The sequence below is a fragment of the Felis catus genome, chromosome B3 (assembly GCF_018350175.1).
Source record: "Felis catus isolate Fca126 chromosome B3, F.catus_Fca126_mat1.0, whole genome shotgun sequence".
NCBI lineage: Eukaryota > Metazoa > Chordata > Mammalia > Carnivora > Felidae > Felis > Felis catus.
In genome coordinates this window covers 59,999,472-60,013,458 of record NC_058373.1, presented here as the reverse complement: position 1 = coordinate 60,013,458, position 13,987 = coordinate 59,999,472, and the positions used below count along the sequence as shown (strand labels likewise).

The following is a 13,987-nucleotide window of genomic DNA, read 5'->3' as shown; positions in this document are numbered from 1 at the left end:
CTGGAAGGCCCACCTAACTTGTAGGTAAAAGTACTCTCCTCAATTCCTCAGAGGCAGCCTCAGACTCAGCCTGCATGGACTCTGGTAGAGTCAGACTCCTAGAGAAGATCCATTTTAATGAGGTCTTGCTCCAGTGTGACCAGATCTGCAGGTTCATGTTTGAGACCACACATATTCTCCTCACAGCAGGGGCTAGCAGTGGCCAGCACTGCAGGGTGGGGGTCCCTAGCCAATATCTTGGACATGGTGATGGGGTAGCCACTGATCCTGTCTTCAGGGCCTACCAACCCCTAGCCCCATATTGAGTCTTCTGGGACCTGGATGGGGCACAGCTTTAAAAAAAAAAAAAAAAAAAAAGGCCCTACAGTGATTACTTTCCTCCTCACAGTTCAGGAGAGGCCTAAGTACAAGTCTGAAACCCACAGTCTTGGAGGCCAGGACGTGTGTGTGTGTGTGTGTGTGTGTGTGTGTATACAAGAGAGAGAGATAGAGACAGATAGACAACTGTCCTCCTTGACCCAGTGGTGGAGCGTTTTCATACGGCTAATGGGTAAGAGCTCTGGGCCACTCAATGACAAGGCAGTAGGAGGTGGTTAGAGATGCTAGATCCCAGCCAGGTTCTGGTATGACTCACCTAGCCCCCTTAGAATAAGGTTGGAGGAGCAGGTAGAATGAGAGGGAGGAAGGAGAGAGGATATCCTCCAACTAGAATAGGACTGTTGAGTCTGGCCTCTGCTCCAAAGCCTACCAGACACATTCTCAACTCTCAACTCTTCCTGCCCTTCTTCCCACTCTCTCCTCCTGACTTGTCCTTCATTCTGCCCATACCATGTCTGTATGTCTGTATAACTACTCTGCCCTCAGGTGGATTTAGATTACAGGGATCGTAGGACAGGTGGTACTGGGATATTCCATATATCTTTGTCTAAGACAAACACTGGAAACAGCCAAGATACCCATATATAGGAGACTAGTTAAAAACATTTGGTAGTCCAAACAATGGAGTAATTGTAGCCATTAAAAAGAACATATTGATAGGAAAATATATTCAAAGTTGAATTGTTGAATAAAAAAAGCAAGTTAAAGCATGCTATGTACTATATAATCCCACTTGTGGTACAACTGTATAATCACACACATATGTATATATGCATAAATACATATTTGATTAAGCATGGAACAGTTTTGTAAGACTACACAAGAAAATGCTAACAGAATTTTCCTCTGGAAGATGGAACTTGGAGTTTGGGATAAGGTTTTACTTTTCACTTTATACTTTCCTTCCTCCCTCCCTTCCTCTTTCTTTCATTTTTTCTTTCTCTCCTTCATTCCTTCCTTCGTTCCTTGGTTCCTTCCTTTCCTTCATTCTTTTTCTTTCTTTCTTCTTTCTTTTCTTTACTTCATTCCACAAATATTCAATGCAATACACTTCTTATTCTTAGAATGAAAAGACTCAATTTAAAAATGTGTGGTAAAGGTAGATGTTAATAGTGGTCAAAGTTAATTATATTAGTCTTCTTTTCAAAAGTTTGTTTTATTGGGGTGCCTGGGTGGCTCAGTTGGTTAAGCATCCAACTTTGGTTCAGGTCATGATCTCATGGTTCATGAGTTCAAGCCCCATGTCGGGCTTTGCACTGACAGCTTTCTGCCCTTCCCCTGCTTGTACTCTATCTCTCTCTCAAAAATAAATAAACATTTTTTTTTTACTTGAGAGAGAGAGAGAGAATGAGCAGGGGAGGAGCAGAAAGAGGAGAGAGAGAGAATCCCAAGTGAGCTCTGCACTGATAACACGGGGCTCAAACTCACAAACCATAAGATAATGACCTAAGCCGAAACCAAGAGTCAGACACTTAACCAACTGAGCCACCCAGGTGTCCCAATAGCTTTCTTTCTTTCTTTTTTTGATGTTACTTATTTTTGAGAAAGACAGAGACAGAGCATGAATGGGGGGAGGGCAGAGAGAGAGACACAGAATCTGAAGCAGATTCCAGGCTCCGAACTGTCAGTACAGAGCCCAAAACAGGGCTTGAACCCATGAACCATGAGATCATGACCTGAGCCGAAGTCAGACACTTAACTGACTGAGCCACTCAGGTGCCCCTCAATAGTTTCTTTTTAAGTAAAGATGACTTTGCTCATGTTTTAAAAATTCTAAATAAGTAAATAGCAAGTTCTTCCTGCCTTGTTTCTGGTGCTTGGGAGTAGATGCTGAGTGCATACAACTGGGAGGTTTCTGGTAGTCAGGGAACAGGGGTCTAGAAATCCTTGAGCCTGGCTCTCTGTGGCACTGACAAAGGGGCAGAGACAAGGGACCCACACACAGACACCCCACTTTACCTGGGCACCAGGGATTGAAGAGCAGGATGAACTCTCCAAGCTGGTAGGCTGTGACAGACTTCTGGAAACAGTCAATATGAACTTTCAAGAGATACCGACCCACAGCTGCTGTGGGAGGGGCACACAGGCTCACCTCCAGGGAGCTGGCCCCATTGGTCTCCAGAGAGGCAATCCATGGGCTGGGACCATGATGACCTGCCAGGCTGAACAGGGCTCGAGTCCCATTGGACAAGTCTGGTAGGGGTCCTGAGAGGGAAGCAGAACTCAGGCTCTCTGCAGTAAACTCTCAACCCTCCAGAATCTTCCTACACACACACACACATACACACACACACACACACACACAGCCCTCAGGGGTCCTCACCAGTCTCAGCCACAAAGATGATATTGTCCAGGCCTGGCTGGAAGCCCCGCTTCCTGAAGTACAGAGTGATGTTGAAGGCCTGGCCCCGGCGAACCAGGAGTCGGTCAGAGCTGATCTCCTCTGTGTGGTGCCGCACGTTGTTCCAGGAGCTCTGGAGGTCTGTGAGGGCCACCTCCAGCCCTGCAACAGGGCAGGCAGGAGCATATGAAAGAGCAGGGCTGTAGAGTCTGGTCCAATCTTGCCCACCACTGTTTAGTTGTACAAACTTGAGAAAGAAACTTAGCCTCTCTGAGCCTCAGTTTCCAAGTTAGTAAAACAGAATCCATAATACCAGTGTTACAGCATTGGTATGAGGATTAAATGAAGCTTCATGCCTGCAACTGCCTCTTTGTTACTTCCTTCTTCCTTCCCTTTCTTGCTTTTATAACCCTCTATCCTCTTCCCCTTTTATGCCCTCCAGAGGTACATGGATTTCTGCCTCTGTCCAACCTCTTTCATAGTCCTGGCCAAGTTTGATTGCTCCCTTCAGCCTAGCATGTCTCCAGATTCACCCCAGCATCCAGTTTTTAGACTCAAGTTTATGTTTAGACTCAAGTTTAGACTCAAGTGACATTTGCCCCTGTCACTTGCCCCTGTGCCAGCCTCCAGGTCTGGTAGTTAACTACTATGCTTTCAGCAATTTGCTGGCTCCCTGACCACCACTAATGTCACATGCCTAATGCCCTGGGAGCTGGGATGCTGAGGATAGTCAAAGAAAGTCCCACTCCCAGCCTTCTGGAGCCTCTGATAAAACACAGATTGATCTCACTACTCTCCAAGTGTGTCTCCCCAAGAAGGGCTCCATTTCTGACTTCTCCATGTTTGGCCATGGTCCTACAGTGGTCTCCAGGCATCTGGGCTCACAACCTTTAAGTCACACTTGGCTCACCCATCTCTTTCTTGGTCTTTTTCCATTCATATGTGGACACATCCCTTCATTCCGTGAAAACATCTCTGGTGTCCACTTGACCCTTTCCACATTTGCATAATTCTGACCTCCTCACTTTACCCCTAGTGGCCATAACCACTTCCATTAGGTGTCCTGCTTCCTACACCATCCTCTCCTAACACATCACCAGATTATCTTTCCTCAAGACAATTTAATCATGCCATCCTTTTGCTTTAAAAGTTCTGAGATACCCTACAGCCTACCATACAAAAGGCACACTCCTTAACCTGACACTTATGACCCTCCACATTTGGCCTTCAGTTACTTGCGTTCTTGCTTCTCAACACTCCAAGCATAGGCCCTCTCCTCCAACCAATCTGTTCCCAAGCAAATGGTAGCCCTACCTGTCCACGTATTTTGATCCTGCTGTAACCCCAACTTAGAGTGCCCTCTCATTCCGTCTGTCCTAACAAAATCTAACCAAATTCTACCTATCCTCCAAGGCCTGTTGAAGACCCACCTCTTTCATGAAGCCTGCCTGAGCTGACCCACCCTTCTTTCCATCTCCCACTGGCCTAGAGTACTTAACTGCATCACTTATAGTGAAACTTAATTGCTTCATTGAGTTAATATCATGCTCAATTGTTCATTTTTATCAACAAACTTTTACTGGGAGCCAGTAATTTCAGGATCAGCAAGAAATATTCAGATATTTTTGTAGTTACTTTTTCATTTGTTTGCCTTCTACCACAATATGTAGGCCAATGAGGATACAGGCCTAGCTGTTTTGTCTCAGCTGTATTCTAGATTATAAGAAATACAAAACAAAACATTTGACAAAATCCAACATCTTCTCATAATAAAAAACACCCAACAAGTAAATTAATTACCTCTAAGAAAGGAAGCAAACTAGCTGAAACTGATAAAGAGTATCTATGAAAAATCCACAGTCAAAACCATATTTAATAATGAAATACTAGATACTTTTCTCCCTAAGATTAGGAACAAGACTAGGGTATCTTCTCTCTTCAGCATTGTACTAGAGATTCTAGCCAGTACACATTGGAAATAAGTAAAATTGTCTTTATTAATGTATGACATGATCTTGAATATAGCAAATCCTAACAAATCCACACACAAAATTAGAACTAGCAGATAAATTCATCAAGGTTGTAGAATACAATATGTATATACAAAAATTAATTATATTTCTATACACTTGCAATGAATGAAGTTTTAACCCTGCCTTACACCATATACAATAATAAACTCTAAATTAATCTAAGACTTAAATGTAAGAGCTAAAACCATAAAACATTTAGAAGAAAACATAGGAGGGGTGCCTGGGTGGCTCAGTCGGTTGAGCGTCCGACTTCAGCTCAGGTCACGATCTCGCAGTCCATGAGTTCAAGCCCCGCGTCGGGCTCTGGGCTGATGGCTCAGAGCCTGGAGCCTGCTTCTGATTCTGCGTCTCCCTCTCTCTCTGACCCTCCCCTGTTCATGCTCTGTCTCTCTCTGTCTCAAAAATAAATAAAAAACGTTAAAAAAAAATTAAAAAAAAAAAAAAAGAAGAAACATAGGAGTAAATTTTCATTATCTTGGACTTGGAAATAGTTTCTTAGATAAGACAATAGAAGCACAAGCAACAAAATAAAAAACCCTATAAATTGGACTTCATCTAAATTAAAAATTTTTTGCTTCAAGGATATCATCAATCAAGTGAAAAGACAACTACAAAATGAGAGAAAGTATTTATAAATCATATATCTGATAAGGGATTTGTATCAAGAATATATAAAGAATGTGTACAACCCAATGATTAAAAAAATAACACAAATAAAAAATGGGCAATTGATCTGAATAGACATTTCTCCAAAAAAATATGCAAAGGCCAATAAGCAAATGAAAAAATGTTAAACATCATTAATCATTAGGGAAATGCAAATGAAATACCACTCCACATGCACTAGAATGGCTCTAATAAGAAAGACGGAAAATAACCAGTGTTGGGGAGGATGTGGAGAAATTGGAACGCTTATACATTGCTGATAGGATTGTAAAATGGTATGGCCACTTTGGAAAACAGTATGGCAGTTCCTCAAAATGTCAAAAATAGAGTTACCATATGATCCAGCAACTCCACTCCTAGGTATGGACCTGAGAATTTGAAAACATTTGTTCACACAAAACCTGTACATGAATGTTGATAGCAGCACTATTCATAATGGCCAAAAGATGGAAACAACCATCTGGTTATTGACCACTATCTGGATATTGGATGAACGAGTGTGGTATATCTGTAAAGTGGAATGTTGTTCAGCCACATAAAGGAATGCTGAATACAGTATAATATAGATGAAACTTGAAAATATTATGCTTAGTGTAAGGAGCCAGATACAAAAGGTTACATATTATATGATTCACTTTAAGTTTATTTACTTATTTTGAGAGAGAGAGGAAGAGAGAGGGAGAGACAGAATCCCAAACAGGTTCTGTGCTGTCAGCACAGAGCCTGATGTAGGGCTCAAACTTAAGGACTGTGAGATCATGACCTGATCAAGAGTCAGATGCTTAACCTATGGAGCCACCCAGTTGCCCTATATAATCCAATTTATATGAAATATTCAGAATGGGTAAACCCATAGAGACAGATGGTGGATTAGGGTTTGCCAGGGGCTGGAAGTAGGAGAAAATGGGGTATGACTGCTATAGGGTATGGGGGTTCTATTTTTTTTTTAATCTTTTAAACATTTATTTATTTTTTGAGCGACAGAGACAGAGCACAAGCAGGGGAGGGGCAGAGAGAGCGGGAGTCACAGATTCTGAAGCAGCCTCCAGGCTCTGAGCTGTCAGCCAGAGCCCAATGCAGGGCTCGAACGCACGAACCGCGAGATCATGACCTGAGCAGAAGTTGGATGCTCAACTGACTGAGCCACCCAGGTACCCTGGGTATGGGGTTTCTTATGAAAGAAATATAAGCATAATGATCAGCACATTGTAGGTACCAAAAGATGTTTGCTAGTTTGAATAGAGTTCTCTATCTTTTCCATAATCACTCTGCACTTATTTCAAATTCAACCAACACCTCACTGAAGGCTTGTCTGCTATGTGCTGGGCACCATCGTAGATACTCTATCTCATTGAGTCCTCACCACAATGTTGGAGGGATGAAATGTCATGTCATTCACACTTGGAGATGGGAAACAAGGTTCAGGCAGATTAAATGTCTTTTCTAAGGCTGAACCTAGGGTTACTGGCCTAAGTCCCGTGTTCTTTCCATTACTCAACAGTTGCTGCCATTGCTGGTCTTCAGAAAGGAACCAGCCTACTGATAGCTGGGAGAGCACCTGGCTTTCCCCTGGTAGTAGAAGCTCATCCCTTTTGGAGACCAGCTGACTACACAGATCGTTTACTGGCTCCAATTCAGGTTGGGCTCATGACTTAGACTCCTCACTAGGTATGGCAACATCTGCCTGAGAGCCAGCACTGGGGCCAAATCTCATCCTCTGGATACATCATGGGTCAAGTTAACTTCTGCGTATAATGCTGGGATTATTCTTCACCCCACACACCAGACTTTCAAATAGGAAGTACATTTACTATTGGGCATATTTGTTCTCCTTGATGTGAGGGGATGAAGGGGAGTAAAATGATCAAAGAAATAGAAAGGAAATTATAGGTAGAATCTTCAAAGTAATTGATCTCAGTATCAATCCTAGAGAGACACTCCCACATGAGTACAGAGGCATACATAAGAATGTGCCCTGCAGCATTGCTTATATAACTGGAAAATGAGAAACAACCTAAATGCCCATCAAAATGGGATGGATAAATAAATTACTTACACCCATACAATGGAGTACTATGCAAAGTGGAAATTTTTGAGGTAGATTTAAAGGTACTAATTGGCATGGGTAGAGCTCCAACCACATACTGTTGAGTGAAAAAAAAAAATCAAGTTGTAGAAAAATATGTGCAATGTGATTATACCATGATATTTATGATATTTATACCAAAAAAGCTAGTCATATATATATATATAATTTTACATATGTACTGATCTTATACATACACACACACACACACACACACACACACACGCACACACAAATATAAATATGTAGACAAAAGACTAGTAACCATGATTTCTCTTAGATATGACCACAGTGGCCTCTCTGGAGATGAGGCTGGGGTTGGTGGTGGTGGTCAAGGGACTGTAACTTTATCTGTAATTATTGTCTTATTTTACTTCAACTGCATATCCATATATTTCTTGTGTAGATAAAAATCATTTTTAAATTTTTAAATATTTATTTTTATTTTTAATTTTTTTAACGTTTATTTATTTTTGAGACAGAGAGAGACAGAGCATGAACGGGGGAGGGTCAGAGAGAGAGAGGGAGACACAGAATCTGAAACAGGCTCCAGGCTCTGAGCTGTCAGCACAGAGCCGGATGCGGGGCTTGAACTCACGGACCGCGAGATCATGACCTGAGCTGAAGTCGGACGCTCAACCGACTGAGCCACCCAGGCGCCCCAATATTTATTTATTTTTGAGAGAGAGTGAGCAGGGCAGGGCAGAAAGAGAGAGAGAAAGAGAGAGAGAGACAGAGAGAGGGAGAGAGAGAGAGAGAGAGAGAGAGAGAGAGAGAGAGAGAGAGAGAGAAAGAGAGAGAATCCCAAGCAGGCTCCGTGCTGTCAGCACAGGGCCCTACTCTCAGGGCTGTATCTCACAAACCGTGAGATCATGACTTGAGCCCAAATCAGGAGTCAGATGGTTAAGCAACTGAGCCACCCAAGCACCCCCAAAATTATAAAAATTTAAACAAAAAGAGTAAGTGAAGGTGAAGCTGTTAAATATGTAGAAATTTGAGCTCATTTTTAGAAATGGTTTTAACTAACGAACTAATCATCAAAGCAGCTTTCTAGAGAGCAAATATAGACAGAACAGATTAGCTGAAATGAGGAACAGACTTCCTGAAGTGGGGAAAAAGAGAAGGTTTGAAGATGCAGAGAATTTCAGAGCCAGAAGAAAACTTCAAGTTCATCCTGTCCACCCCGCCCCCTCACGTTTCAGGCATGGGGCTGGGAACTAGAGAAGTGACTTGCTAAATGTTAAGGCATCAGCAAGTGGCAGAGGACAGGCTCCCTGACCCACTAATCCCTGGCCCTGCCCCATCCCACTAGGCTATGGAAGCAGGCGTGCTGGTACACAGCTGTTTGGCTATGTTTACCAGCCGGCCTCCACCTCGTTTCGTGGGTCTCTGACTATCAACAAATTCTGAAATTTCTGGGTTCTTTCAGCCTCAGTTCTTTATTTACTCCTTTCTTCCTCTGAATCCATTCTCCCCTTGACTTCCTACAGTCTCTCTGTCTTCCTTCTTCCTTAGCTCCTGCAGCCCCAGGGGGCCTCCCCTACCTTGCTCCATGGCCGCTGTCTCTGGTTCCTGGGCCACTCTTCACAGAACAGTTGGGCGGCTTGGAGCTTCAGGAAACTGGTCCTGGTACGTTTGTTCCCCCTTCCATCTTTAAGACTCCAAGAGGCACCGAAGGCAGGGTGGCTGCTGCACTGCCACCTGCTTACTGGGCAGATCACAACTGGTTTTCTCACTTGCCCTCAGGTTTTTCTTGGCAGTGTTGCTCAGCTGGGAAGAAGTGTGGAAGCCAATGAACTCTCAGGGCCTTATGCCATGTGAGCATTTGATAGCTCTTGGGCAATGAAGCATTCCATGGCAGGTGTTGTACTATAGTGGGGGAGCCAGGTGGGAGAGGTGAGCTGATGGCCTCTCTGGGGATGCAAGGGGCTGTGCCCCTACAGGAAAGAATACCAGAGTCCCAAGACTACAGCTCACAGCTGGGAGAGCCTCTCAAGCCTAGAACTCTGGCTGGCTTTTATCCTGAAGGGCCACTTTCTAGATGTCAAATGCAAAGAGAACCCACTCTGGATCACCCTTGGTATGATTTTTTTGGTATTAGTTTTTGGGGCAGAGCTATTGTGTTGGGTGAGACTGGCCAGGTGAAGGCGAATCTCAAAAGGAGTAGAGGAAATAAACTTGGGAAGATGCATGGAGGAGTTCTGGAAATAAGTGAGAAGGTAGGAATGCCAGTGGATGTCCTTAGTTCTATTAAGAACAAACAGTACAAGTCCTGGGAGTGAGCATGTAGGGAGAAAAGCACAGATGGGAGGAGACAGATGGAAGGAGGGGAAAGGGCTCTTAGCAGGGAGTGGGCAGGACACCCTAAAGGCCCCCGCCCCCGCCCCCACCCTGCCTTTCCCTCCTGTGGGAACTTCCACTGAATTCCCTGCTTTCTGGGTCCCTTAACCTCCCTCTTCAGGAACCTCACTCACCACCATCTGCCCTCCTTCCTGTATTTTCTACTCTCCTTGTTCCCAGTCTGCTCTTATAGTATTTGTATCCATTCACATATACAATTCACTACTTCACACACACACCCACCTTCATTCCAGCATTTCTGGTCTTGGCGAGTGAGGACAGTGCCCATCCAGTCACTCTGGGAGAAACCTGGGTGCCACCTCGTATTTCTCTGTCTTCCTGACCTCCCTTAGCCCATGAGCCACTGATTGCTGCCAGCCCAACTCCTGATTATCTCCTAAAATTAGCCTACTCTCCCTGGGCCCTTGGCCCCGCCTTCACTGAAGCACTCACTGGCCTGGACAACAACTCCTAACCAGTGTCCCACCCGTCCTTTTTCCAAATGAGCCATCACAGTGATGTTTCTGAAGTGCCAATTCAGCCAGGTTGCTCCTGGCTTACAATCCAGCAGTAGGTCGAGTCCAAGCTTCTCAACATTGCCCACAAATCTCTTCAGGATCTTTCCTTCCTGCCTGGAGTCCATTCAGGCCAAATACCTGCCGTTCTCAGATGCAGATCTGCTTTCCTACACCTGTTATTGCACCTGCCAGTCTCTCTATTTCTGAAATGTCCTTCTCTCAGTTCTCACCTTTCTCAGATCCAGGCTCAAGTGCTGCGCCTCCAGGAGGTCTTCCTAACACCCCCTCTCCACCGTGCCAGGCATACCAGGCATTTAGGGGCACCCCCTTTTCATTCCCTATTAGCATACTCATACTCCATGTTATAAATACTTAGCCTATTTCCCCACCAATTCCCCCTGGAAGGCATGGCCTATATCTTATTAATCTATCCCCAGTGCTTACTAATGATAATGGCTAATAGTGAAACTACTGGAAGAACTAGCGACATCTTTTCAGTTCCAGTGCATCATCCCACTTAATCTTCATGCCATTCCCCTGAGTTAGGTACTATGATTGTTCCTATATTACAGGTGAGGAAATCGAGCCTTAAAGATACTAAATAGTTTTCCTAAGATCACTAAGAACTAGTGGAACTAGATTTCGAACACAAAAGTCAGATTCCAAAGTCGTGCATAAATGCTTAATGCAGTATCTGAAGCATGGCCAGTTTTCCAGTTCATATTTGTTGACCATGCAATTGAATGAATTAAAAGATGATCCATACACGAACAAATGGATAAGTGCCTGAACCCACTGCCACATTAGTGGAAATGGGTTAGCTTAGGGAGAAGGAGGAGGCATAGGCAGGAGAGCTTAATTGTGAGGAGAAACAGGAAGGTGAGTGCAGTGAGGGCAGGTGGGTCTGGAGAGGTGAAGTAGCCAAAGAGGAAGGTGCCCAGTGGCCATCCAACAACAGCAGCAGCCTATTTCATGGCACTGGGCTAAGGAGCTGGCTTATAGGTTTAGCTTTTCATTTGATTCCTACAAATCATAGTCAGAAGGTGTGTGTTGTGTGTGTGCTCGGGGAGGGAGGCGACTCTGGTCAGAGCGGCTTGTCTAGGGTAAGGGAGGCAGAGGAGAGCCAGGGAAGCTCAGCAGAGTTGATGGGCACCTTCCTGTTTGGAGGGAAGCAGGGCTGTGACCTGCAGGGGAAGGGCACAGAGCAGATCCTGGGACACTCAAATAGGGAGGTGTGGGCTCACCTGCCATCCCCCTGAACCAGCTCTACCAGGATGGGGGTGGGGTACCTCCAGACCTTTCTAAGACTCAGAGAGACTAGGATGCTAACATTTGGCCCTGCCATGAATTCCCAGTATGCCCTCAGCCACGTTCCAGTTTCCTTGTCTGTAAAATCAGGGTCCATGGGATCCATGGGAGATTCCCCCCAGACAGTAGCAAAGGGAAGCATGAATTGGCAGATCCAGGTGGGTTCCTCTGCCTCCTCCCTTTTCTTTTCTTTTCTTTTCTTTTCTTTTCTTTTCTTTTCTTTTCTTTTCTTTTCTTTTCTTTTCTTTTCTTTCTTTTCTTTTCTTTTCTTTTCTTTTTAATGTTTATTTATTTATTTTTGAGAGAGAGAGAGAGAGAGAGAGCGCAAGAGTGCGAGCAGCTGAGGGGCAGACACGGAGAGAGAGAATCTGAAGCAGGCTCTGCACTGACAGTGCAGAGCCCGATGCGGGGCTCGACCTCACAAACCGTGATATCATGACCTGAGCTGAAACCAAGAGTTGGACGCTTAACTGCCTGAGCCACCCAGGCACCCCTGCCTCCTTCCTTTTCTATGATCAGAAATGGAGACAGTCACTCAGAAGAGGTGACTAAACCAATCAGGGACCTCTGCACATGAATGTACTTCACAACTTACAAAGCCCTTTAGAACACACTTTCTCATTTGATCCTCACAGTAACCCTCTGGGGGCTGGCACTGCTACTATTGTCTTGCACCTGAGGGACCTAGAAGTTGGCCCCAGAGCTCTGTGCTTTATATCACACAGTGACACTGAGCAGCATATGGGGAATTGCTGGGGACATGAACATGGAGGGGAATTGTTGGGGAAGACCAGCAATCAGGAGACCTGGGAGCTGGTCTGCTTTGTGCCCCCTGCTGCACAGCCAGGACATTTCTTTCAGAGTTTGTCTGTGGGCACCCACTGCCTGGGAGGCCAGCACACCGGGTTTTATGAGACAAGGGGAGGGCAAGGACAGTGAAGGAGGGTTGGCCAGGACCTAATCTGAAGGCGCTCTGCAACAGGGGGCAAGAGCCCCAGCATCCTGGGTCCTGAGGGCCTTTGGAGCTGGAAGGGACTTTGAGACTGTCTAGCTTGTCCAGCTGAGGTAGAGAAACGAAGCCAGACAGGCTTGCCTACATGAAAGAAAAAGAAAACACTACAGAGTACGCTTTTTACAGCCAATTTTTGTGTAAGGAGAGTGGAAAATTTGAAAGGTCAACTGGGAAGGTAGAAATGGCTAATGCCCTTATGGAAGGCCCTTGAAGGCCCAGTAGGAAGCCTGTCCACTCTTTCCCTCCAGCGACACAAGTGACACTGCCAGGCCCCCAGGCTGACCTGACAGGAGGGGCAATGACTAAACAAAGGAGGCCCAGGCACTTGGCAGGTGGAGCAAGGTTTCAGATTTCCCCAGGAGCCAGCTCAGTTTCTCCGGCAGGTGGGCAAGGAGCCACCTGGAACACAGCAGTGACAAAGCAGTGACAGAGCCCCACAGAAATGCCCAATGGCACTCAGTGGGGACGAGAGCAGCCAGCACACAGGGTGGAGGGTGGGTGTGCAGGCTCCTGCCCTTCCTTCACAAAGCAGCCTGCGAAAGCAAAATAAATTTTAAAAAACAGAGAGAGGAGAAGGATGAGAGGGAAGGGGAGGGGGGAGAGGGGAGAGGAGGAGGAGGAGGAGGAGGAGGAGGAGAGGGTGGTGAGATAAGCCAAGTGAACCTGCAGAGCCACTGAGCAGGTGAGCAGTGGCAAGGATAAAGGGCCCACGTCTGAAAACCTGCAAGAGCATGCTCTCCTTTTCTGTGTTTCTGGAATTTCCAAAATTTCCATGATGCAAATATGCCAATTAATGATAACTATATTTTAATTTTTTTAATTGAGATATAATTGGCATATACTATTGTGTAAGCTTAAGGTGTACAACCTGTTGATCTGATACATTTGTATGTTATTAATGTTACTACCGTAGTGTTACTGATACCTCCATCATGACACAGGTATTTCTTTTTTGCAGTGAGAACATTTAAGACCTGGTCTCTTGGTAAGTTTGAAGTATAAAATACACTATTATTAACTATAATCACGATGCTGTGCATTAGATCTCCAGAATTTATTTATCTACCAAATGGAAGTTTCTTCTCTTTGACTAACATCTCCCCAATTCCCTCACCCCCAGCCCCCACTTACCACCAATCTACTCTCTGTTTCTAGGAGTTCAGCTTTTTTAGACTCCACAGATAAGTGATATCATAAAGTACTTGTTGTCCCCTGACTTATCTCTCACTTAGCATAATGCCCTCAAAGTCCATCCATGGTATAGCAAAGGGCAGGATTTCCTTTCTTTTTCAGGGTTGAATAATA

General features: G+C 44.9%; 1 protein-coding gene across 2 annotated transcripts in view; it reads right to left on the bottom strand.

Annotated features, from left to right (window-relative positions):
• Positions 1 to 10,207, bottom strand: part of TGM5 (transglutaminase 5) — a 31,850-nt gene extending 21,643 nt beyond the window's left edge. The window contains exons 1-4 of one of the 2 annotated variants that reach the window (XM_006932597.5): positions 10,088 to 10,207; positions 9,049 to 9,274; positions 2,702 to 2,881; positions 2,338 to 2,583 (exon numbers count right to left, since the gene is read on the bottom strand). In XM_006932597.5, coding sequence (XP_006932659.3) covers positions 2,338 to 2,583; positions 2,702 to 2,881; positions 9,049 to 9,058 — 436 coding nt within the window. In that variant the 5' untranslated portion in view covers positions 9,059 to 9,274; positions 10,088 to 10,207. The remainder of the gene's footprint in view (positions 1 to 2,337; positions 2,584 to 2,701; positions 2,882 to 9,048; positions 9,275 to 10,087) is intronic. The other variant, XM_019832585.3, reaches the window with a different exon arrangement.
• Between the last annotated feature and the right edge of the window lie 3,780 nt (positions 10,208 to 13,987).